At 56.6% G+C, this 22,411-nt stretch overlaps 1 protein-coding gene across 1 annotated transcript in view; it reads left to right on the top strand.

Moving 5' to 3' along the window:
• Nucleotides 1–22,411, top strand: part of CLCN6 (chloride voltage-gated channel 6) — a 282,298-nt gene that overhangs the window by 219,270 nt on the left and 40,617 nt on the right. The window contains exons 14-18 of the mRNA XM_068238749.1: nt 6,351–6,480; nt 12,877–13,030; nt 13,103–13,262; nt 16,130–16,236; nt 18,477–18,663. Of these exons, the coding sequence (XP_068094850.1) occupies nt 6,351–6,480; nt 12,877–13,030; nt 13,103–13,262; nt 16,130–16,236; nt 18,477–18,663 (738 nt within the window). The remainder of the gene's footprint in view (nt 1–6,350; nt 6,481–12,876; nt 13,031–13,102; nt 13,263–16,129; nt 16,237–18,476; nt 18,664–22,411) is intronic.

Here is a 22,411-nt window from a genome sequence, read left to right as displayed (position 1 = left end):
TGTGACGCAGGGCAGGGGCTGGCAGAAAGCTATGATGCAGGGCAGGGGCTGGCAGAAAGCTGTGATGCAGGGCAGGGGCTGGCAGAAAGTTGTAATGCAGGGGCTGGCAGAAAGCTGTGATGCAGGGCAGGGGCTGGCAGGAAGCTGTGACGCAGGGCAGGGGCTGGCAGGAAGCTGTGACGCAGGGCAGGGGCTGGCAGAAAGCTATGATGCAGGGCAGGGGCTGGCAGAAAGCTGTGATGCAGGGCAGGGGCTGGCAGAAAGTTGTAATGCAGGGGCTGGCAGAAAGCTGTGATGCAGGGCAGGGGCTGGCAGAAAGCTGTGACGCAGGGCAGGGGCTGGCAGAAAGCTGTGATGCAGGGCAAGGGCTGGCAGAAAGTTGTGATGCAGGGGCTGGCAGAAAGCTGTGATGCAGGGCAAGGGCTGGCAGAAAGCTGTGACGCAGGGCAGGGGCTGGCAGAAAGCTGTGACGCAGGGCAGGGGCTGGCAGAAAGCTGTGACACAGGGCAGAAGCTGGCAGAAAGCTGTGATGCAGGACAGGGGCTGGCAGAAAGCTGTGACGCAGGGCAGGGGCTGGCAGAAAGCTGTGACGCAGGGCAGGGGCTGGCAGAAAGCTGTGATGCAGGGCAGGGGCTGGCAGAAAGCTGTGATGCAGGGCAGGGGCTGGCAAAAAGCTGTGACGCAGGGCAGGGGCTGGCAGAAAGCTGTGATGCAGGGCAGGGGCTGGCAGAAAGCTGTGATGCAGGGCAGGGGCTGGCAGAAAGCTGTGATGCAGGGCAGGAGCTGGCAGAAAGCTGTGATGCAGGGGCTGGCAGAAAGCTGTGACGCAGGGCAGGAGCTGGCAGAAAGCTGTGATGCAGGGCAGGGGCTGGCAGAAAGCTGTGATGCAGGGCAGGGGCTGGCAGAAAGCTGTGAGGCAGGGCAGGGGCTTGCAGAAAGCTGTGACGCAAGGCAGGGGCTGGCAGAAAGCTGTGACGCAGGGCAGGGGCTGTCAGAAAGCTGTGAGGCAGAGGCTAGCAGAAGGCTGTGATGCAGAGTAGGGGCTGGCAGAAAGCTGTGATGCAGGGCAGGGGCTGGCAGAAAGCTGTGATGCAGGACAGGAGCTGGCAGAAAGCTGTGATGCAGGGCAGGGGCTGGCAGAAAGCTGTGATGCAGGGCAGGAGCTGGCAGAAAGCTGTGATGCAGAGCAGGGGCTGGCAGAAAGCTGTGATGCAGGGCAGGAGCTGGCAGAAAGCTGCGACGCAGGGCAGGGGCTGGCAGAAAGCTGTGACGCAGGACAGGAGCTGGCAGAAAGCTGTGATGCAGGGCAGGGGCTGGCAGAAAGCTGTGATGCAGGGCAGGGGCTGGCAGAAAGCTGTGAGGCAGGGCAGGGGCTGGCAGAAAGCTGTGACACAGGGCAGGGGCTGGCAGAAAGCTGTGAGGCAGGGCAGGGGCTGGCAGAAAGCTGTGAGGCAGAGGCTGGCAGAAGGCTGTGATGCAGAGTAGGGGCTGGCAGAAAGCTGTGATGCAGGGCAGGGGCTGGCAGAAAGCTGTGATGCAGGACAGGAGCTGGCAGAAAGCTGTGATGCAGGGGCTGGCAGAAAGCTGTGATGCAGGGCAGGAGCTGGCAGAAAGCTGTGATGCAGGACAGGGGCTGGCAGAAAGCTGTGACGCAGGACAGGAGCTGGCAGAAAGCTGTGACGCAGGGCAGGGGCTGGCAGAAAGCTGTGACGCAGGACAGGAGCTGGCAGAAAGCTGTGATGCAGGGCAGGGGCTGGCAGAAAGCTGTGATGCAGGGCAGGGGCTGGCAGAAAACGGTGAGGCAGGGCAGGGGCTGGCAGAATACTGTGACGCAGGGCAGGGGCTGGCAGAAAGCTGTGACGCAGGGCAGGGGCTGTCAGAAAGCTGTGATGCAGGGCAGGGGCTGGCAGAAAGCTGTGAGGCAGGGCAGGGGCTGGCAGAAAGCTGTGATGCAGGGCAGGGGCTGGCAGAAAGCTGTGAGGCAGAGGCTGGCAGAAGGCTGTGATACAGAGTAGGGGCTGGCAGAAAGCTGTGATGCAGGGCAGGGGCTGGCAGAAAGCTGTGATGCAGGGCAGGGGCTGGCAGAAAGCTGTGATGCAGGGCAGGGGCTGGCAGAAAGCTGTGATGCAGGACAGGAGCTAGCAGAAAGCTGTGATGCAGGGCAGGGGCTGGCAGAAAGCTGTGACGCAGGGCAGGGGCTGGCAGAAAGCTGTGACGCAGGGCAGGGGCTGTCAGAAAGCTGTGAGGCAGGGCAGGGGCTGGCAGAAAGCTGTGACGCAGGGCAGGGGCTGGCAGAAAGCTGTGACGCAGGACATGGGCTGTCAGAAAGCTGTGAGGCAGAGGCTGGCAGAAGGCTGTGATGCAGAGTAGGGGCTGGCAGAAAGCTGTGATGCAGGGCAGGGGCTGGCAGAAAGCTGTGATGCAGGACAGGAGCTGGCAGAAAGCTGTGATGCAGGGCAGGGGCTGGCAGAAAGCTGTGATGCAGGGCAGGAGCTGGCAGAAAGCTGTGATGCAGGGCAGGGGCTGGCAGAAAGCTGTGACGCAGGGCAGGAGCTGGCAGAAAGCTGTGATGCAGGGCAGGGGCTGGCAGAAAGCTGTGACGCAGGGCAGGGGCTGGCAGAAAGCTGTGACGCAGGACAGGAGCTGGCAGAAAGCTGTGATGCAGGGCAGGGGCTGGCAGAAAGCTGTGATGCAGGGCAGGGGCTGGCAGAAAACTGTGAGGCAGGGCAGGGGCTGGCAGAAAGCTGTGACGCAGGGCAGGGGCTGGCAGAACGCTGTGACGCAGGGCAGGGGCTGTCAGAAAGCTGTGATGCAGGGCAGGGGCTGGCAGAAAGCTGTGAGGCAGGGCAGGGGCTGGCAGAAAGCTGTGACGCAGGGCAGGGGCTGTCAGAAAGCTGTGAGGCAGAGGCTGGCAGAAGGCTGTGATACAGAGTAGGGGCTGGCAGAAAGCTGTGATGCAGGGCAGGGGCTGGCAGAAAGCTGTGATGCAGGGCAGGGGCTGGCAGAAAGCTGTGATGCAGGGCAGGGGCTGGCAGAAAGCTGTGATGCAGGACAGGAGCTGGCAGAAAGCGGTGATGCAGGGCAGGGGCTGGCAGAAAGCTGTGACGCAGGGCAGGGGCTGGCAGAAAGCTGTGACGCAGGGCAGGGGCTGTCAGAAAGCTGTGAGGCAGGGCAGGGGCTGGCAGAAAGCTGTGACGCAGGGCAGGGGCTGGCAGAAAGCTGTGACGCAGGACATGGGCTGTCAGAAAGCTGTGAGGCAGAGGCTGGCAGAAGGCTGTGATGCAGAGTAGGGGCTGGCAGAAAGCTGTGATGCAGTGCAGGGGCTGGCAGAAAGCTGTGATGCAGGACAGGAGCTGGCAGAAAGCTGTGATGCAGGCCAGGGGCTGGCAGAAAGCTGTGATGCAGGGCAGGAGCTGGCAGAAAGCTGTGATGCAGAGCAGGGGCTGGCAGAAAGCTGTGACGCAGGGCAGGAGCTGGCAGAAAGCTGTGACGCAGGGCAGGGGCTGGCAGAAAGCTGTGACGCAGGACAGGAGCTGGCAGAAAGCTGTGATGCAGGGCAGGGGCTGGCAGAAAGCTGTGATGCAGGGCAGGGGCTGGCAGGAAGCTGTGAGGCAGGGCAGGGGCTGGCAGCAAGCTGTGACGCAGAGCAGGGGCTGTCAGAAAGCTGTGACGCAGGGCAGGGGCTGTCAGAAAGCTGTGAGGCAGAGGCTGGCTGAAGGCTGTGATGCAGAGTAGGGGCTGGCAGAAAGCTGTGATGCAGGGCAGGGGCTGGCAGAAAGCTGTGATGCAGGACAGGAGCTGGTAGAAAGCTGTGATGCAGGGCAGGGGCTGGCAGAAAGCTGTGATGCAGGGCAGGAGCTGGCAGAAAGCTGTGATGCAGGGCAGGGGCTGGCAGAAAGCTGTGACGCAGGGCAGGAGCTGGCAGAAAGCTGTGACGCAGGGCAGGGGCTGGCAGAAAGCTGTGACGCAGGACAGGAGCTGGCAGAAAGCTGTGACGCAGGGCAGGGGCTGGCAGAAAGCTGTGATGCAGGGCAGGGGCTGGCAGAAAGCTGTGAGGCAGGGCAGGGGCTGGCAGAAAGCTGTGAGGCAGGGCAGGGGCTGTCAGAAAGCTGTGACGCAGGGCAGGGGCTGGCAGAAAGCTGTGACGCAGGGCAGGGGCTGTCAGAAAGCTGTGAGGCAGAGGCTGGCAGAAGGCTGTGATGCAGAGTAGGGGCTGGCAGAAAGCTGTGATGCAGGGCAGGGGCTGGCAGAAAGCTGTGACGCAGGACAGGAGCTGGCAGAAAGCTGTGATGCAGGGCAGGGACTGGCAGAAAGCTTTGAGGCAGGGCAGGGGCTGGCAGAAAGCTGTGATGCAGGGCAGGGGCTGGCAGAAAGCTGTGATGCAGGGCAGGGGTTGGCAGAACGCTGTGATGCAGGGCAGGGGCTGGCAGAAAGCTGTGACGCAGGGCAGGGGCTGGCAGAAAGCTGTGACGCAGGGCAGGGGCTGGCAGAAAGCTGTGACGCAGGGCAGGGGCTGACAGAAAGCTGTGATGCAGGGCAGGGGCTGGCAGAAAGCTGTGATGCAGGGCAGGGGCTGGCAGAAAGCTGTGATGCAGGGCAGGGGCTTGCAGAAAGCTGTGATGCAGGGCAGGGGCTGGCAGAAAGCTGTGAGGCAGGACAGGAGCTGGCAGAAAGCTGTGATGCAGGGCAGGGGCTGTCAGAAAGCTGTGATGCAGGGCAGGGGCTGTCAGAAAGCTGTGATGCAGGGCAGGGGCTGTCAGAAAGCTGTGAGGCAGGACAGGAGCTGGCAGAAAGCTGTGACACAGGGCAGGGGCTGGCAGAAAGATGTGACGCAGGACAGGGGCTGGCAGAAAGCTGTGACGCAGGGCAGGGGCTGGCATAAAGCTGTGACGCAGGGCAGGGGCTGGCAGAAAGCTGTGACACAGGGCAGGGGCTGGCAGAAAGCTGTGATGCAGAGTGGTGGCTGGCAGAAAGCTGTGACGCAGGGCAGGGACTGGCAGAAAGCTGTGAGACAGGGCAGGGGCTGGCAGAAAGCTGTGATGCAGGGCAAGGGCTGGCAGAAAGCTGTGATGCAGGGCAGGGGCTGGCAGAATGCTGTGATGCAGGGCAGGGGCTGGCAGAAAGCTGTGATGCAGAGTGGTGGCTGGCAGAAAGCTGTGACGCAGGGCAGGGACTGGCAGAAAGCTGTGAGACAGGGCAGGGGCTGGCAGAAAGCTGTGACGCAGGGCAGGGGCTGGCAGAAAGCTGTGAGGCAGGGCAGGGTAAAGCTGTGGTGCAGGGCAGGGTAAAGCTGGGACACAGGGCGGGAGCGGGGTAAAGTGACACAGGGGAAATCTGTGACGCTGGGCAGGGTTAAGCTGGGATGCGGGTTGGGGGAAGCTATGATTCAGGGGCAGGGGAAAGCTGTGACACAGGGCAGGGTTGGGGAAAGCTGTGATGCGGGTGGGGAAAGCTGTGATGCAGGGGTGGGGGAATGCTGTGATGCAGGGGTGGGGGAATGCTGTGATGCAGGGGTGGGGGAATGCTGTGGCGCAGTGCAGGGGGGGAAGCTTTTATGCAGGGGTGGGGGAAAGCTGTAACGCAGGGGTGGGGGAAAGTTGTGGCGCAGTGCAGGGGCAAGTTTTGAGGTGAGGCGGGGAAAGCTGTGGCGCAGGGTAGGGGGTGGGGGATAAGCTTAAAGGCAGTGGTGGGGTGGGGTGATGCGAGGCGGGGAAAGATTTGACACAGCACAGGGGTGGGGGAATGCTGTGGCGCAGGGGCTGGGAAAAGAGGCAGGGCAGAGACTGGCAGAAAGTTGTGACACAGCGCAGGGGCAAGTTGTGACGTGAGGCTGGGGAAATCTGTGGGGAAGGGGGTCAAGGGAAGCTGTAAGGCAGTGGTGGGGTGATGCGGGCGGGGAAAGATCTGACATAACACGGGTAGGAGAAAGATGTAACGCAGGGGCGGGGGGAAAGCTGTGAGGCGGGGCAGGGACTGGCAGAAAGTTGTGACACAGTGCAGGGGCAAGTTGTGACGTGAGGCTGGGGAAAGCTTTGGCGCAGGGCAGGGGCGGGGAAAGCTGTGACGCACGGGCGGGGCAAGTTGTGACACGAGACGAGGAAAGCTTTGGCGCAGGGCAGGGGCGGGGAAAGCTGTGAAGCAGGGGCGGGGCAACGCTGTAGATTAGGTGTTGGAGAGGAGACAAAAGCTATATGCAGACAGCTATACGGTTACTGCCTTGTCATCTCTCAATACAGAGGCATAATCTTATATAACACTATATACACAATAACACTATACAGTATACTTGCATTATTCATCAGACAGTTCTCATCTCTTTCTCTAGTGCTCACTGTGTTCTGTATTTTCAGGTCTCCTCATCGGATGATGTGAACTCCAGCATCAGAACTTTCTTCTGTCCTAACAACACCTACAACGACATGGCCACCCTGTTCTTCAACCCGCAGGAGTCGGCCATCTTGCAGCTCTTCCACCAGGAGGGTGAGTGTGGGCGTGGTCTTCTGGTGATGTCCTCCTGAGGATGGTCTCCGGGGAGTGGTCCCCTGGTGATGGTCTCCCGGTGACGGTCTTCTTACATTCCCGGGGGTGTATGTCAGGAACCGGCTCCACGGCAAGCCTGCAGGGACAGTTCCTGACTGGGGGTTTTCTCGTTTTGACCAGATTGAGAGGGGAAGCAGCCTTATTCAAGCTACCACAAGGCTGTCTCTCCTCACAACACTTCACTCTGCCACCACTAGCATCTGCTAGACACTTCAACAATTCCCACTCTGCTGTCGAGGGGCCCGCACTCAGTCCAGCGGTTTGGTATTTGGGTCAGCTTTGCGTTTAGGCCAAAATACGGGAACACCACACACACACAAACTCTCACACGGTAGCGGTGTACAAACCAAGCATCCAATCAGACCCTGAACTTGTAACACAAATTACACTGCAGTCTCTCTAGGACTACGCGCTCTGCTAGTACATCAGAGGTCAGGCTTAGTAAATAAAGATTTCATATTCCAAAAAGTGGAACGGTGCAGAAAGAAATGTATACAAAAATATTTACAAAAAACACCATATAAGCTACAAAGACACACAACAAGACAGTCTGCAAAAATAAAAATGGGGATCAAAACAGACATTGAACTTTTACCAGGCAAAGGTCCAACTTGGTCATGGAAGGACATGGGTCTGATTGGATCAGGGACCTCTCTCTAGCTCAGCGCTACCTTCAGGAGAAGACAAGTTCTAACTCTTTCATGCTGACTTTTATAGGAAGATTTGTAGCCCGAGGCCAGAAATAATCCAATTTCCCCAGATTGCGTCAGCACTGTTCGCAGACCTCTGTAAATTCCTTGCTTGCTGTGATAAGCAAATTCTAAAGGTTTCCTGTTCCGCTTTGAACCTTCCAGACTCAGTCCACTTGTATATTGGGGCAACAGGTGGCTGTATACAGACTCCAAAGCAATGCACCCACATCAGACTGTTCCAGACAAATTATTATTTTTTTTATTATTATTTAGTATTTATATAGCGCCGTCATCTTCCGCAGCGCTGTAAAGAGTATATTGTCTTGTCACTAACTGTCCCTCAGAGGCGCTTACATACAATCTAATCCCTACCATAGTCATATGTCCTAGGTGTATGTATCATGTAGTGTATGTGTTGTAGTCTAGCGTCTATTTAGGGTGAAGACAATTAACTTATCTGTATTTTGGGATGTTGGAGGAAACCAGAGTGCCTGGGGAAACCCACGCAGACACTGGAGAACATACAAACTCCTTGCAGATGTTGACCTGGCTGGGATTCGAACAGGGGACCCAGCGCTGCAAGGCGAGAGCGCTAACCGCTATGCCACCGTGCTGCTAATTAGCAGCTTCCTTCATCCTAGTAGGCTGTAGTTTTCAGAGGAAACGGAATACAAATGTAATTTACACTGCCATACAGAAAATCAAATTAGCAGCTTCCTTCATCCTAGTAGGCTGTAGTTTTTAAAGGAAGTGGAATGCAAGTGTAATTTACACTGACAGACAGTCCTACAGAAAATGGAATTACCACAGATGAGAGTTAAGGAAAAATGGCTGTTATTTTATATACAACATTACAGGGGGCTCCCTGGTGATGGTCTCCCAATGACGGTGTCCTGGTGACAGCCCCGTGGTGGCGATCTCCTGGTAGCAGTCCCCTGGTGGCAGTCTCCTGGTGATGGTCTCCCAGTGGCAGTCCCATGGTGATGGTTTCCCAGTGACAGTCCCCTGGTGATGGTTTCCCAGTGACAGTCTCCTGATGACGGTCTCCTGGTGGCGGTCCCCTGGTAACGGTCTCCTGGTGATGGTCTCCTGGTGGCGGTCCCCTGGTAATGGTCTCCTGGTGGCAGTCTCCTGGTGATGGTCTCCTGGTGGCAGTCCCCTGGTGATGGTCTCCTGGTGGCAGTCTCCTGGTGATGGTCTCCCAGTGACAGTCTCCTGGTGACGGTCTCCTGGTGGCGGTCCCCTGGTAATGGTCTCCTGGTGGCAGTCTCCTGGTGATGGTCTCCTGGTGGCGGTCTCCTGGTGATGGTCTCCTGGTGGTGGTCTCCTGGTGATGGTCCCCTGGTAGCGGTCTCCTGGTGATGGTCTCCTGGTGGCAGTCCCCTGGTGATGGTCTCCCAGTGACAGTGTCCTGGTGATGGTCTCCTGGTGGCAGTCCCCTGGTGATGGTCTCCTGGTGGCAGTTCCTAGGTGACGGTCTCCTGGTGGCAGTCTCCTGGGGATGGTCCCCTGGTGGCAGTCCCCTGGTGACAGTCTCCTGGTGACAGTCTCCTGGTGGCAGTCTCCTGGTGATGGTCTCCAGGTGGCAGTCCCCTGGTGATGGTCTCCTGGTGGCAGTCCCCTGGTGATGGTCTCCTGGTGACAGTCTCCTGGTGATGGTCTCCTGGTGGCAGTTCCCTGTTGACGGTCTCCCAGTCACAGTCTCCTGGTGATGGTCTCCTGGTGGCAGTCCCCTGGTGACAGTCTCCTGGTGGCAGTCTCCTGGTGACGGTCCCCTGGTGATGGTCTCCTGGTGGCAGTCCCCTGGTGATGGTCTCCCGGTGACGGTCTCCTGGTGACTGTTTCCTGGTGACTGTTTCCTGGTGGCGGTCCCCTGGTAATGGTCTCCTGGTGGCAGTCCCCTGGTGATGGTCTCCCAGTGACAGTCTCCTGGTGACGGTCCCCTGGTAATGGTCTCCTGGTGGCAGTTCCCTGGTGATGGTCTCCCGGTGACAGTCTCCTGGTGACTGTTTCCTGGTGACAGTCTCCTGGTGATAGTCTCCTGGTGGCAGTCCCCTGGTGATGGTCTCATGGTGGCAGTCCCCTGGTGATGGTCTCCTGGTGGCAGTCCCCTGGTGATGGTCTCCTGAGGGCAGTCCCCTGGTGATGGTCTCCTGGTGGCAGTCCCCTGGTGATGGTCTCCTGGTGGCAGTCCCCTGGTGATGGTCTCCCAGTGACAGTCTCCTGGTGACGGTCTCCTGGTGGCAGTCCCCTGGTGATGGTCTCCCAGTGACAGTCTCCTGGTGATGGTCTCCCAGTGACAGTCTCCTGGTGGCAGTCCCCTGGTGGCGGTCTCCTGGTGATGGTCTCCTGGTGACGGTCTCCCAGTGACAGTCTCCTGGTGATGGTCTCCTGGTGGCAATCTCCTGGTGACGGTCTCCTGGTGGCAGTCCCCTGGTACTGGTCTCCTGGTGGCAGTCCCCTGGTGATGGTCTTCTGGTGGCAGTCCCCTGGTGATGGTCTTCCGGTGGCAGTCCCCTGGTAATGGTCTCCCAGTGATAGTCTCCTGGTGATGGTCTCCCAGTGACAGTCTCCTGGTGATGGTCTCCCAGTGACAGTCTCCTGGTGACGGTCTCCTGGTGGCAGTCCCCTGGTGATGGTCTCCTGGTGGCAGTCCCCTGGCGATGGTCTCCCGGTGACAGTCTCCTGGTGACGGTCTCCTGGTGGCGGTCTCCTGGTGGTGGTCCCCTGGTGACAGTCCCCTGGTGATGGTCTCCTGGTGGCAGTCCCCTGGAGATGGTCTCCTGGTGACAGTCTCCTGGTGATGGTCTCCCAGTGACAGTCTCCTGGTGATGGTCTCCCAGTGGCAGTCTCCTGGTGATGGTCTCCTGGTGGCAGTCCCCTGGTGACAGTCTCCTTGTGGCGGTCTCCTGGTGATGGTCTCCCCGTGACGGTCTCCTGGTGGCAGTCCCCTGGTGACGGTCTCCTGGTGGCAGTCTCCTGGTGATGGTGTCTCGGTGACAGTCTCCTGGTGATGGTCTCCCAGTGGCAGTCCCCTGGTGACGGTCTCCTGGTGGCAGTCTCCTGATGCCGGTCCCCTGGTGATGGTCTCCTGGTGGCAGTCTCCTGGTGATGGTCTCCTGGTGGCGGTCTCCTGGTGATGGTGTCTCGGTGACAGTCTCCTGGTGACGGTCTCCTGGTGGCAGTCTCCTGGTGATGGTCTCCTGGTGGCGGTCTCCTGGTGATGATGTCTCGGTGACAGTCTCCTGGTGACGGTCTCCTGGTGGCAGTCTCCTGGTGATGGTCTCCTGGTGGCAGTCTCCTGGTGATGGTGTCTCGGTGACAGTCTCCTGGTGACGGTCTCCTGGTGGCACTCCCTTGGTGACGGTCTCCTGGTGGCAGTCCCCTGGTGATGGTCTCCTGGTGATGGTCTCCTGGTGACAGTCTCCTGGTGATGGTCTCCTGGTGGCAGTCCCCTGGTGATGGTCTCCTGGTGGCAGTCCCCTGGTGATGGTCTCCTGGTGATGGTCTCCTGGTGGCAGTCCCTGGTTATTGTCTCCTGGTGATGGTCTCCTGGTGGCAGTCCCCTGGTGACGGTCTCCTGGTGGCAGTCTCCTGGTGGCAGTCTCCTGGTGACAGTCTCCTGGTGGCTGTCTCCTGGTGATGGTATCCTGGTAGCAGTCCCATGGTGATGGTCTCCCAGTGGCAGTCCCCTGGTGACGGTCTCCTGGTGGCAGTTTCCTGGTGATGGTCTCCTGGTGGCTGTCCCTTGTTGACGGTCTCCTGGTGGCAGTCCCCTGGTGACGGTCTCCTGGTGGCAGTCCCTTGGTGACGGTCTCCTGGTGGCAGTCCCCTGGTGGCAGTCCCCTGGTGATGGTCTCCTGGTGATGGTCTCCTGGTGATTGTCTCCTGGTGACAGTCTCCTGGTGATGGTCTCCTGGTGGCAGTCCCCTGGTGATAGTCTCCTGGTGGCAGTCCCCTGGTGATGGTCTCCTGGTGGCAGTCCCCTGGTGATGGTCTCCTGGTGGCAGTCCCCTGGTGATGGTCTCCTGGTGGCAGTCCCCTGGTGATGGTCTCCTGGTGGCAGTCCCTGGTTATTGTCTCCTGGTGATGGTCTCCTGGTGGCAGTCCCCTGGTGATGGTCTCCTGGTGGCAGTCTCCTGGTGACAGTCTCCTGGTGGCTGTCTCCTGGTGATGGTCTCCTGGTAGCAGTCCCATGGTGATGGTCTCCCAGTGGCAGTCCCCTGGTGACGGTCTCCTGGTGGCAGTTTCCTGGTGATGGTCTCCTGGTGGCAGTCCCCTGGTGACGGTCTCCTGGTGGCAGTCTCCTGGTGATGGTCTCCCAGTGGCAGTCCCCTGGTAATGGTCTCCTGGTGGCAGTCCCCTGGTGATGATCTCCTAGTGACAGTCTCCTGGTGATGGTCTCCTGGTGGCAGTTCCCTGGTGATGGTCTCCTGGTGACAGTCTCCTGGTGATGGTCTCCTGGTGACAATCTCCTGGTGACAATCTCCTGGTGATGGTCTCCTGGTGGCAGTCCCCTGGTGATGGTCTCCTGGTGGCAGTCCCCTGGTGATGGTCTCCTGGTGATGGTCTCCTGGTGGCAGTCCCTGGTTATTGTCTCCTGGTGATGGTCTCCTGGTGGCAGTCTCCTGGTGACCGTCTCCTGGTGGCTGTCTCCTGGTGATGGTCTCCTGGTAGCAGTCCCATGGTGATGGTCTCCCAGTGGCAGTCCCCTGGTGACGGTCTCCTGGTGGCAGTTTCCTGGTGATGGTCTCCTGGTGGCAGTCCCCTTGTGACGGTCTCCTGGTGGCAGTCTCCTGGTGATGGTCTCCCAGTGGCAGTCCCCTGGTAATGGTCTCCTGGTGGCAGTCCCCTGGTGATGATCTCCTGGTGACAGTCTCCTGGTGATGGTCTCCTGGTGGCAGTTCCCTGGTGATAGTCTCCTGGTGACAGTCTCCTGGTGATGATCTCCTGGTGACAGTCTCCTGGTGATGGTCTCCTGGTAGCAGTCCCCTGGTTATGGTCTCCTGGTGGCAGTCTCCTGGTGATGGTGTCATGGTGACGGTCCACTGGTGATGGTCTCCCAGTGACAGTCTCTTGGTGATGGTCTCCTGGTGACAGTGTCCCGGTGACAGTCCCCTCTTGATGCTCTCCCGGCGACGGTCTCCTGGTGATGGTCTCCCAGTGACAGTCCCCTGGTGATGGTCTCCCAGTGACAGTCCCCTGGTGATGGTCTCCTGGTGATGGTCCCCTTGTGACGGTCTCCTGGTAGCACTCCCCTGGTGATGGTCTCCCAGTGACAGGCCACAGTCTCCTGGTGGCAGTCCCCTGGTGATGGTCTCCTGGTGGCGGTCCCCTGGTGATGTTGTCATGGTGGCAGTCCCCTGGTAATGGTTTTTGATGACGGTCTCCTGGTGATGGTCCCCTGGTAATGGTCTCCTGGTGGCAGTCCCCTGGTGATGGTGTCACGGTGACAGCCCCCTGGTAACAGTCTCCTGGTGGCAGTCCCCTGGTGGCGGTCTCCTAGAGATGGTCCCCTTGTGACGGTCCCCTGGCAATGGTCTCCTGGTGGCAGTCCCCTGGTGATGGTGTCTCGGTAACAGTTCCCTGGTGATGGTCTCCCGGTGATGGTTGTGTGAATGGCTTCCCTGCTCTTGTATTCCAGGCACTTTCAGCCCGGTCACTCTGTCTATCTTCTGCTGTATGTACTTCCTCCTGTCTTGCTGGACGTATGGGATCTCTGTGCCTAGCGGTCTGTTTGTGCCTTCCCTGCTGTGCGGAGCGGCCTTTGGTCGCCTGGTGGCCAATCTTCTGAAGAGGTAGAGCGCACAGTAATGGCAGCTTGCCGACTTCTCGCAGCTCTCACACTCAATCTCTGGCCTTCTGTTCAGTTATTTAGGATTCAGCCACATCTATTCCGGGACGTTTGCCTTGATTGGAGCCGCGGCGTTCCTGGGGGGAATGGTCCGCATGACTATCAGTCTTACCGTCATTCTCATCGAGTCTACCAACGAGATCTCCTATGGCCTGCCCATCATGATAACGCTTATGGTGAGTATCCGGTAAGCTTGTGATGTATGGTGAGTGTCTGGTGGCCTGGTAATGTAAGGTGAGTGTCTGGTGACCTGGTGATGTGTGGTGGAGTTTCTGGTGACCTGGTGATGTGTGGTGTAGTGTCTGGTGACCTGGTGATATGTGGTGGAGTGTCTGGTGACCTGGTAATGTATGGTGAGTGTCTGGTGACCTGGTGATGTGTGGTGGAGTGTCTGGTGACCTGGTAATGTATGGTGAGTGTCTGGTGATCTGGTGATGTGTGGTGGAGTGTCTGGTGATCTGGTAAAGTGTGGTGGAGTGTCTGGTGACCTGGTGATGTATGGTGGAGTGTCTGGCGATCTGGTGATGTGTAGTGGAGTGTCTGGTGACCTGGTGATGTATGTGGGAGGGGAGGTGACCTGGTGATGTGTGGGGGAGTGTCTGGTGACCTGGTGATGTGTGGTAGAGTGTCTGGTGATGTTGTTATGTATGGTGGAGTGTCTGGTGGCCTGTTGATGTGTGGGGGAGTGTCTGGTGACCTGGTGATGTGTGGTGAGTGTCTGGTGATCTGGTGATATGTGGTGGAGTGTCTGGTGACCTGGTGATGTATGGTGGAGTGTCTGGTTACCTGGTGATGTATGGTGAGTGTCTGGTGACCTGGTGATGTATGGTGGAGTGTCTGGTGACCTGGTGATGTGTGGTGGAATGACTGGTGAGCTGGTGATGTGTGGTGGAGTGTCTGGTAACCTGGTGATGTGTGGTGGAGTGTCTGGTGACCTGGTGATGTATGGTGGAATGACTGGTGACCTGGTGATGTATGGTGGAGTGTCTGGTGACCTGGTGATGTATGGTGGAGTGTCTGGTGACCTGGTGATGTGTGGTGGAATGACTGGTGACCTGGTGATGTATGGTGGAGTGTCTGGTGACCTGGTGATGTATGGTGGAGTGTCTGGTGACCTGGTGATGTATGGTGGAATCACTGGTGACCTGGTGATGCATGGTGGAGTGTTTGGTGACCTGGTGATGTATGGTGGAGTGTCTGGCGATCTGGTGATGTATGGTGGAGTGTCTGGTGAGCTGGTGATGTGTGGTGGAGTGTCTGGTGACCTGGTGATGTATGGTGGAGTTACTGGTGACCTGGTGATGTTGTGATGTATGGTGGAGTGTCTGGTGAGCTGGTGATGTGTGGTGGAGTGTCTGGTGACCTGGTGATGTATGGTGGAGTGTCTGGTGACCTGGTGATGTATGGTGGAGTGTCTGGCGATTTGGTGATGTGTGGTGGAGTGTCTGGTGAGCTGGTGATGTATGGTGGAGTGTCTGGTGACCTGGTGATGTATGGTGGAGTTACTGGTGACCTGGTGATGTTGTGATGTATGGTGGAGTGTCTGGTGACCTGGTGATGTATGGTGGAGTGTCTGGTGACCTGGTGATGTGTGGTGGAATGACTGGTGAGCTGGTGATGTGTGGTGGAGTGTCTGGTGACCTGGTGATGTGTGGTGGAGTGTCTGGTGACCTTGTGATGTATGGTGGAATGACTGGTGACCTGGTGATGTATGGTGGAGTGTCTGGTGACCTGGTGATGTATGGTGGAGTGTCTGGTGACCTGGTGATGTGTGGTGGAATGACTGGTGACCTGGTGATGTATGGTGGAGTGTCTGGTGACCTGGTGATGTATGGTGAAGTGTCTGGTGACCTGGTGATGTATGGTAGAATCACTGGTGACCTGGTGATGCATGGTGGAGTGTTTGGTGACCTGGTGATGTATGGTGGAGTGTCTGGCGATCTGGTGATGTATGGTGGAGTGTCTGGTGAGCTGGTGATGTATGGTGGAGTTACTGGTGACCTGGTGATGTTGTGATGTATGGTGGAGTGTCTGGTGAGCTGGTGATGTGTGGTGGAGTGTCTGGTGAGCTGGTGATGTATGGTGGAGTTACTGGTGACCTGGTGATGTTGTGATGTATGGTGGAGTGTCTGGTGAGTTGGTGATGTGTGGTGGAGTGTCTGGTGACCTGGTGATGTATGGTGGAGTGTCTGGTGACCTGGTGATGTATGGTGGAATCACTGGTGACCTGGTGATGCATGGTGGAGTGTTTGGTGACCTGGTGATGTGTGGTGGAGTGTCTGGTGACCTGGTAATGTATGGTGAGTGTCTGGTGATCTGGTGATGTGTGGTGGAGTGTCTGGTGACCTGGTGATGTGTGGTGGAATGACTGGTGACCTGGTGATGTATGGTGGAGTGTCTGGTGACCTGGTGATGTATGGTGGAGTGTCTGGTGACCTGGTGATGTATGGTGGAATCACTGGTGACCTGGTGATGCATGGTGGAGTGTTTGGTGACCTGGTGATGTATGGTGGAGTGTCTGGCGATCTGGTGATGTATGGTGGAGTGTCTGGTGAGCTGGTGATGTGTGGTGGAGTGTCTGGTGACCTGGTGATGTATGGTGGAGTTACTGGTGACCTGGTGATGTTGTGATGTATGGTGGAGTGTCTGGTGAGCTGGTGATGTGTGGTGGAGTGTCTGGTGAGCTGGTAATGTGTGGTGGAGTGTCTGGCGATCTGGTGTTGTGTGGTGGAGTGTCTGGTGACCTGATGAGCAGAGTGATCACTGCGGGGGAATGTTATCCTCCACAGAGCTCAGCATTTCTCTCAGTACTGATGAGCAGAGTGATCACTGCGGGGGAACGTTATCCTCCACAGAGCTCAGCATTTCTCTCAGTACTGATGAGCAGAGTGATCACTGCGGGGGAACGTTATCCTCCACAGAGCTCAGCATTTCTCTCAGTACTGATGAGCAGAGTGATCACTGCGGGGGAATGTTATCCTCCACAGAGCTCAGCATTTCTCTCAGGACTGATGAGCTTTATGATGCCTCTGATTTCCTCTAGGTGGCGAAGTGGACGGGGGATTTCTTCAATAAAGGCATCTATGACGTGCACATCGAGCTGCGGGGGGTGCCGCTGCTGGAGTGGGAGACGGAGGAGGAGATGGACAAGTAAGGGGCGTGGCTTGTACAGCGTGGTGACAGTTCTGTCTAGCAATGGCTGATCTTATGTGTGACTCTCCCAATCATTCTGTGCTCTGACGGTGGCCACACACTGGGCATCCATATCTGGCCAATTCAGTCATCTGATAGAATCTGCAGAAATATTGATGCAGCAAACCATTCCCATTGCAGCAGTGGACAGGTGATTGGCTGGCTGCTCTGTACGGATGGAGGGGGGTTTTCAGCAGATTCCTGTATTGTCAGATAACGATCTGTTGGGTCACATCTACCAGTGTATGGCTAGCTAAAGGGTGCCCACAATCTCAATTATACAATCTTACCGAATCCGTGTAGTGGAAGGGTACATGGGGAGAATGGACTGGGAATGGATACTTAAGGTTGTCCCTTGTTGGTGATTGTTGGAGATGCCCAGAATTATGTGTTTCAAAAATTGTCTTTCCGATTTCCACTGAATTTTTTATTTATTTTTTGCTATTTTTGTCAATAAGGTTGATTGATTTTTTTTTGCGGAGTCCGTTATATTTTGCGGATGTTTGCTGTTATGCGTAATCGGTACTTGGTGTTCCGCGGACTTCCAATTTCCACCCTTTAATTTCTGAATTCCAGTTTCCAGCACAGAAAGCCGATTTCTGATCAGAAACGTGGAAATTGTAATTTCGTGGAACTGGGAAGCTCCTCCCTATTCCTAATATTATGGAAATGCCCAGGAGTAGTATGGCGCAGAGCGTTCCTAGCCGCGCGAGCGTGTTTGGCTGGGCCGCGCTTGCACAATGAAGCGCGACTCAGCCAGGCTTTCGGGCTGAATTGCGGGAGATTGGAGCCACCCAGGAATACGGCGAGGGACGAGTGCCCGGGCCCAAGAAAGCCCCAGTGTGGAACCAGAGACGCTTCTCATCTCAGGTACACCTTAAGGCGGCCATTCACCAAGCAATGCAATCAATCTCTATGCAGCAGGAGGCATTGGCAGCGCTTCCAGACAGAGGCTGCACCCGAATGACCTACCTGCATAGATGTGCAGAGCTCCATAAAGCTCAAAAAAGGGCAAATTACACAACTTGCATTCAAAACAGGTACAGCAAAGGAGGGCGTTGGCTTCAGCATAAATAATATGTGCACAAATTATTCCCTCTTCCACGGCGATGGGGGATCTGCACACCTCTGTTGGTTTGATTCCATTTGCAGCCTAGGAGCACTGTCAATTGTTTGCTGTCTTCTGAAATAATATGTATACCATTTATGACTAGTAGCAGCAGGTAAGAATGTTTTTACTTTTAGACAAGTGGTTTGGTCTCTTCCGTGAGGACACGTCATTGTTGTGGAAGAGTTTAGGGAATAATTTGTGTACATATAACATTTTCTGTAAATAACATCCCCTTTTGCTGTACCTGTTTTGAATGCAATGCCCGTATTTCGAGCTCTGCATCCATGTGCCTACGTTTGCATTAAAAATTTTTAGATAGGGATTAGTGCATAATGTGCATATGATTTGTATTTAAGATGTGTATTTTAGCTCCTGGGGGACCGGCATGCCTCTGTTGGTTTCATTTCATTTGCAGCCTAGGAGTGCAATCAATCTTTAAAGGGACTCCGAGCAGTGCAGAAACTATGGAAAGATGCATATCATTTTAAAGCTCTCTTTCTTCTCTTTCCAATGATATATAAATTGCCGACCTACGCCTTTTAGTTTTCGCTATTTTCGCGATTGAAATTGCCGCGGTCTGCTATGCCGATTCTGCTGAATGGAACTGCTGACTTTGAGAAAAAGTCGCTCTGTGTAATACAATGTAACTATGGAAAGATGGATATCATTTTAAAGCTCTCTTTCTCCTCTTTCTGACGACCCCTAAATCGTCACCCTACACCTTTTAGTTTTCTCTATTTTTGCAATTGGAATCGCAGGCCGCGGCAATTTCAATCGCGAAAATAGCGAAAACTAAAAGGCGTAGGGAGGCGGTTTATATATCATTGGAAAGAGGAGAAAGAGAGCTTTAAAATGATATGCATCTTTCCATAGTTTCTGCACTGCTCGGAGTCCCTTTAACCATTATACCATAAACTGATTGAAAATAGTCTAGAAAATCACTACATTGTGAAGGAAATGTGATGGAATGGCAGGCTCAGCGCGGGGGGAACTCCTGCTCAATCGATTCAGAAAACCGAACATTTTACAGATAGAGTCCGCCATTCCCCCGCGGTCATGTGACTCCTTCATGTCTTCTCTGTGATAGGCTGAGAGCGAGTGACGTCATGGAACCCAACCTCACCTATGTGTATCCGCACACCCGTATCCAATCCCTGGTCAGTATCCTGCGCACCACCGCCCACCATGCCTTCCCCGTGGTGACCGAGAACCGCGGAAATGAGAAGGAGTTCATGAAAGGCAATCAGCTGATCAGCAACAACATCAAGTTCAAGGTTTGTGTTCTGGGCAGAGCCAGATCTGGGCATAGGCAAACCAGGCAGATGCCCCACTGTATGGAATTCTTATATACAGCCACTAGTTCCATCCCATTTGTCACCACAACCCCCCCCCCCCCCCATGTGCCCAACTGCCCAGTGCTATGCACGACTATATGCCACTACTGGCCTCCACCCTTCTCATGTACCTCCCCCGCAGGGCAATGCACAACCATGCGCCACTACCTCACTTCACCCTTCTCATGTAAACCCCCCCATGTACCCAACTGCCCAGTGCAATTCACGACCATATGCCACTACTGGCCTCCACCGTTCCCCTGTACCCCTCTCCCCCCATGTACCCAACTGCCCAGTGCTATGCACGACCATATGCCACTACTGGCCTCCACCCTCCTCATGTAACTCCCACTCAGTGCAGTACCCAACCATGCACCACTACTGGCCTCCACCCTCCTCCTGTACCTCCCACTCAGTGCAGGACACAACCATGCACCATTACTGGCCTCCACCCTCCTCCTGTACCTCCCACTCAGTGCAGTACACAACCATGCACCACTACTGGCCTCCACCCTCCTCATGTACCTCCCACTCAGTGCAGTACACAACCATGCACCACTACTGTCCTCCGCCCTTCTCCTGTACCTCCCACTCAGTGCAGGACACAACCATGCACCACTACTGGCCTCCACCCTCCTCATGTAACTCCCACTCAGTGCAGTACACAACCATGCACCACTACTGGCCTCCACCCTCCTCATGTACCTCCCACTCAGTGCAGTACACAACCATGCACCACTACTGTCCTCCGCCCTTCTCCTGTACCTCCCACTCAGTGCAGTACACAACCATGCACCACTACTGTCCTCCGCCCTTCTCCTGTACCTTCCACTCAGTGCAGGACACAACCATGCACCACTACTGGCCTCCGTCCTTCTCCTGTACCTCCCACTCAGTGCAGTACCCAACCATGCACCACTACTGGCCTCCACCCTTCTCCTGTACCTCCCACTCAGTGCAGGACACAACCATGCACCACTACTGGCCTCCACCCTCCTCCTGTACCTCCCACTCAGTGCAGGACACAACCATGCACCACTACTGGCCTCCACCCTCCTCATGTACCTCCCACTCAGTGCAGTACCCAACCATGCACCATTACTGGCCTCCACCCTCCTCCTGTACCTCCCACTCAGTGCAGGACACAACCATGCACCACTACTGTCCTCCGCCCTTCTCCTGTACCTTCCACTCAGTGCAGGACACAACCATGCACCACTACTGGCCTCCGTCCTTCTCCTGTACCTCCCACTCAGTGCAGTACCCAACCATGCACCACTACTGGCCTCCACCCTCCTCCTGTACCTCCCACTCAGTGCAGGACACAACCATGCACCACTACTGGCCTCCACCCTCCTCCTGTACCTCCCACTCAGTGCAGGACACAACCACGCACCACTACTGGCCTCCACCCTCCTCCTGTACCTCCCACTCAGTGCAGGACACAAACATGCACCACTACTGGCCTCCACCCTTCTCCTGTACCTCCCACTCAGTGCAGGACACAACCATGCACCACTACTGGCCTCCACCCTTCTCCTGTACCTCCCACTCAGTGCAGGACACAACCATGCACCACTACTGGCCTCCGTCCTTCTCCTGTACCTCCCACTCAGTGCAGGACACAACCATGCACCACTACTGGCCTCCACCCTTCTCCTGTACCTCCCACTCAGTGCAGGACACAACCATGCACCACTACTGGCCTCCACCCTTCTCCTGTACCTCCCACTCAGTGCAGGACACAACCATGCACCACTACTGGCCTCCGTCCTTCTCCTGTACCTCCCACTCAGTGCAGGACACAACCATGCACCACTACTGGCCTCCACCCTCCTCATGTACCTCCCACTCAGTGCAGGACACAACCATGCACCACTACTGTCCTCCGTCCTTCTCCTGTACCTCCCCTCTCAGTGCAGGACACAACCATGCACCACTACTGGCCTCCACCCTTCTCCTGTACCTCCCACTCAGTGCAGGACACAACCATGCACCACTACTGGCCTCCACCCTCCTCCTGTACCTCCCACTCAGTGCAGGACACAACCATGCACCACTACTGGCCTCCGCCCTTCTCCTGTACCTCCCACTCAGTGCAGGACACAACCATGCACCACTACTGGCCTCCACCCTTCTCCTGTACCTCCCACTCAGTGCAGGACACAACCATGCACCACTACTGGCCTCCACCCTCCTCATGTAACTCCCACTCAGTGCAGTACCCAACCATGCACCACTACTGGCCTCCACCCTCCTCATGTACCTCCCACTCAGTGCAGTACCCAACCATGCACCACTACTGGCCTCCGCCCTTCTCCTGTACCTCCCACTCAGTGCAGGACACAACCATGCACCACTACTGGCCTCCACCCTTCTCCTGTACCTCCCACTCAGTGCAGGACACAACCATGCACCACTACTGGCCTCCACCCTTCTCCTGTACCTCCCACTCAGTGCAGGACACAACCATGCACCACTACTGGCCTCCACCCTTCTCCTGTACCTCCCACTCAGTGCAGGACACAACCATGCACCACTACTTGCCTCCACCCTTCTCCTGTACCTCCCCCTCAGTGCAGGACACAACCATGCACCACTACTGGCCTCCACCCTTCTCCTGTACCTCCCCCTCAGTGCAGTACCCAACCATGCACCACTGCCGGCCTCCACCCTCCTCATGTACCCCCCACTCAGTGCAGTACCCAACCATGCACCACTACTGGCCTCCACCCTCCTCATGTACCTCCCACTCAGTGCAGTACCCAACCATGCACCATTACTGGCCTCCACCCTTCTCCTGTACCTCCCACTCAGTGCAGTACCCAACCATGCACCACTACTGTCCTCCACCCTTCTCCTGTACCTCCCACTCAGTGCAGGACACAACCATGCACCACTACTGGCCTCCACCCTTCTCCTGTACCTCTCACTCAGTGCAGGACACAACCATGCACCACTACTGGCCTCCGCCCTTCTCCTGTACCTCCCACTCAGTGCAGGACACAACCATGCACCACTACTGGCCTCCACCCTTCTCCTGTACCTCCCACTCAGTGCAGGACACAACCATGCACCACTACTGTCCTCCGCCCTTCTCCTATACCTCCCACTCAGTGCAGGACACAACCATGCACCACTACTGGCCTCCACCCTTCTCCTGTACCTCCCACTCAGTGCAGGACACAAACATGCACCACTACTGGCCTCCACCCTTCTCCTGTACCTCCCACTCAGTGCAGGACACAACCATGCACCACTACTGGCCTCCACCCTTCTCCTGTACCTCCCCCTCAGTGCAGGACACAACCATGCACCACTACTGGCCTCCACCCTTCTCCTGTACCTCCCCCTCAGTGCAGTACCCAACCATGCACCACTGCCGGCCTCCACCCTTCTCCTGTACCTCCCACTCAGTGCAGGACACAACCATGCACCACTACTGGCCTCCACCCTTCTCCTGTACCTCCCCCTCAGTGCAGGACACAACCATGCACCACTACTGGCCTCCACCCTTCTCCTGTACCTCCCACTCAGTGCAGGACACAACCATGTACCACTACTGGCCTCCACCCTTCTCCTGTACCTCCCACTCAGTGCAGGACACAACCATGCACCACTACTGGCCTCCGCCCTTCTCCTGTACCTCCCACTCAGTGCAGGACACAACCATGCACCACTACTGGCC

The sequence above is a fragment of the Hyperolius riggenbachi genome, chromosome 6 (genome assembly GCF_040937935.1).
Source record: "Hyperolius riggenbachi isolate aHypRig1 chromosome 6, aHypRig1.pri, whole genome shotgun sequence".
Taxonomy (NCBI): domain Eukaryota; kingdom Metazoa; phylum Chordata; class Amphibia; order Anura; family Hyperoliidae; genus Hyperolius; species Hyperolius riggenbachi.
This window is presented reverse-complemented; position numbering and strand designations above follow the sequence as displayed.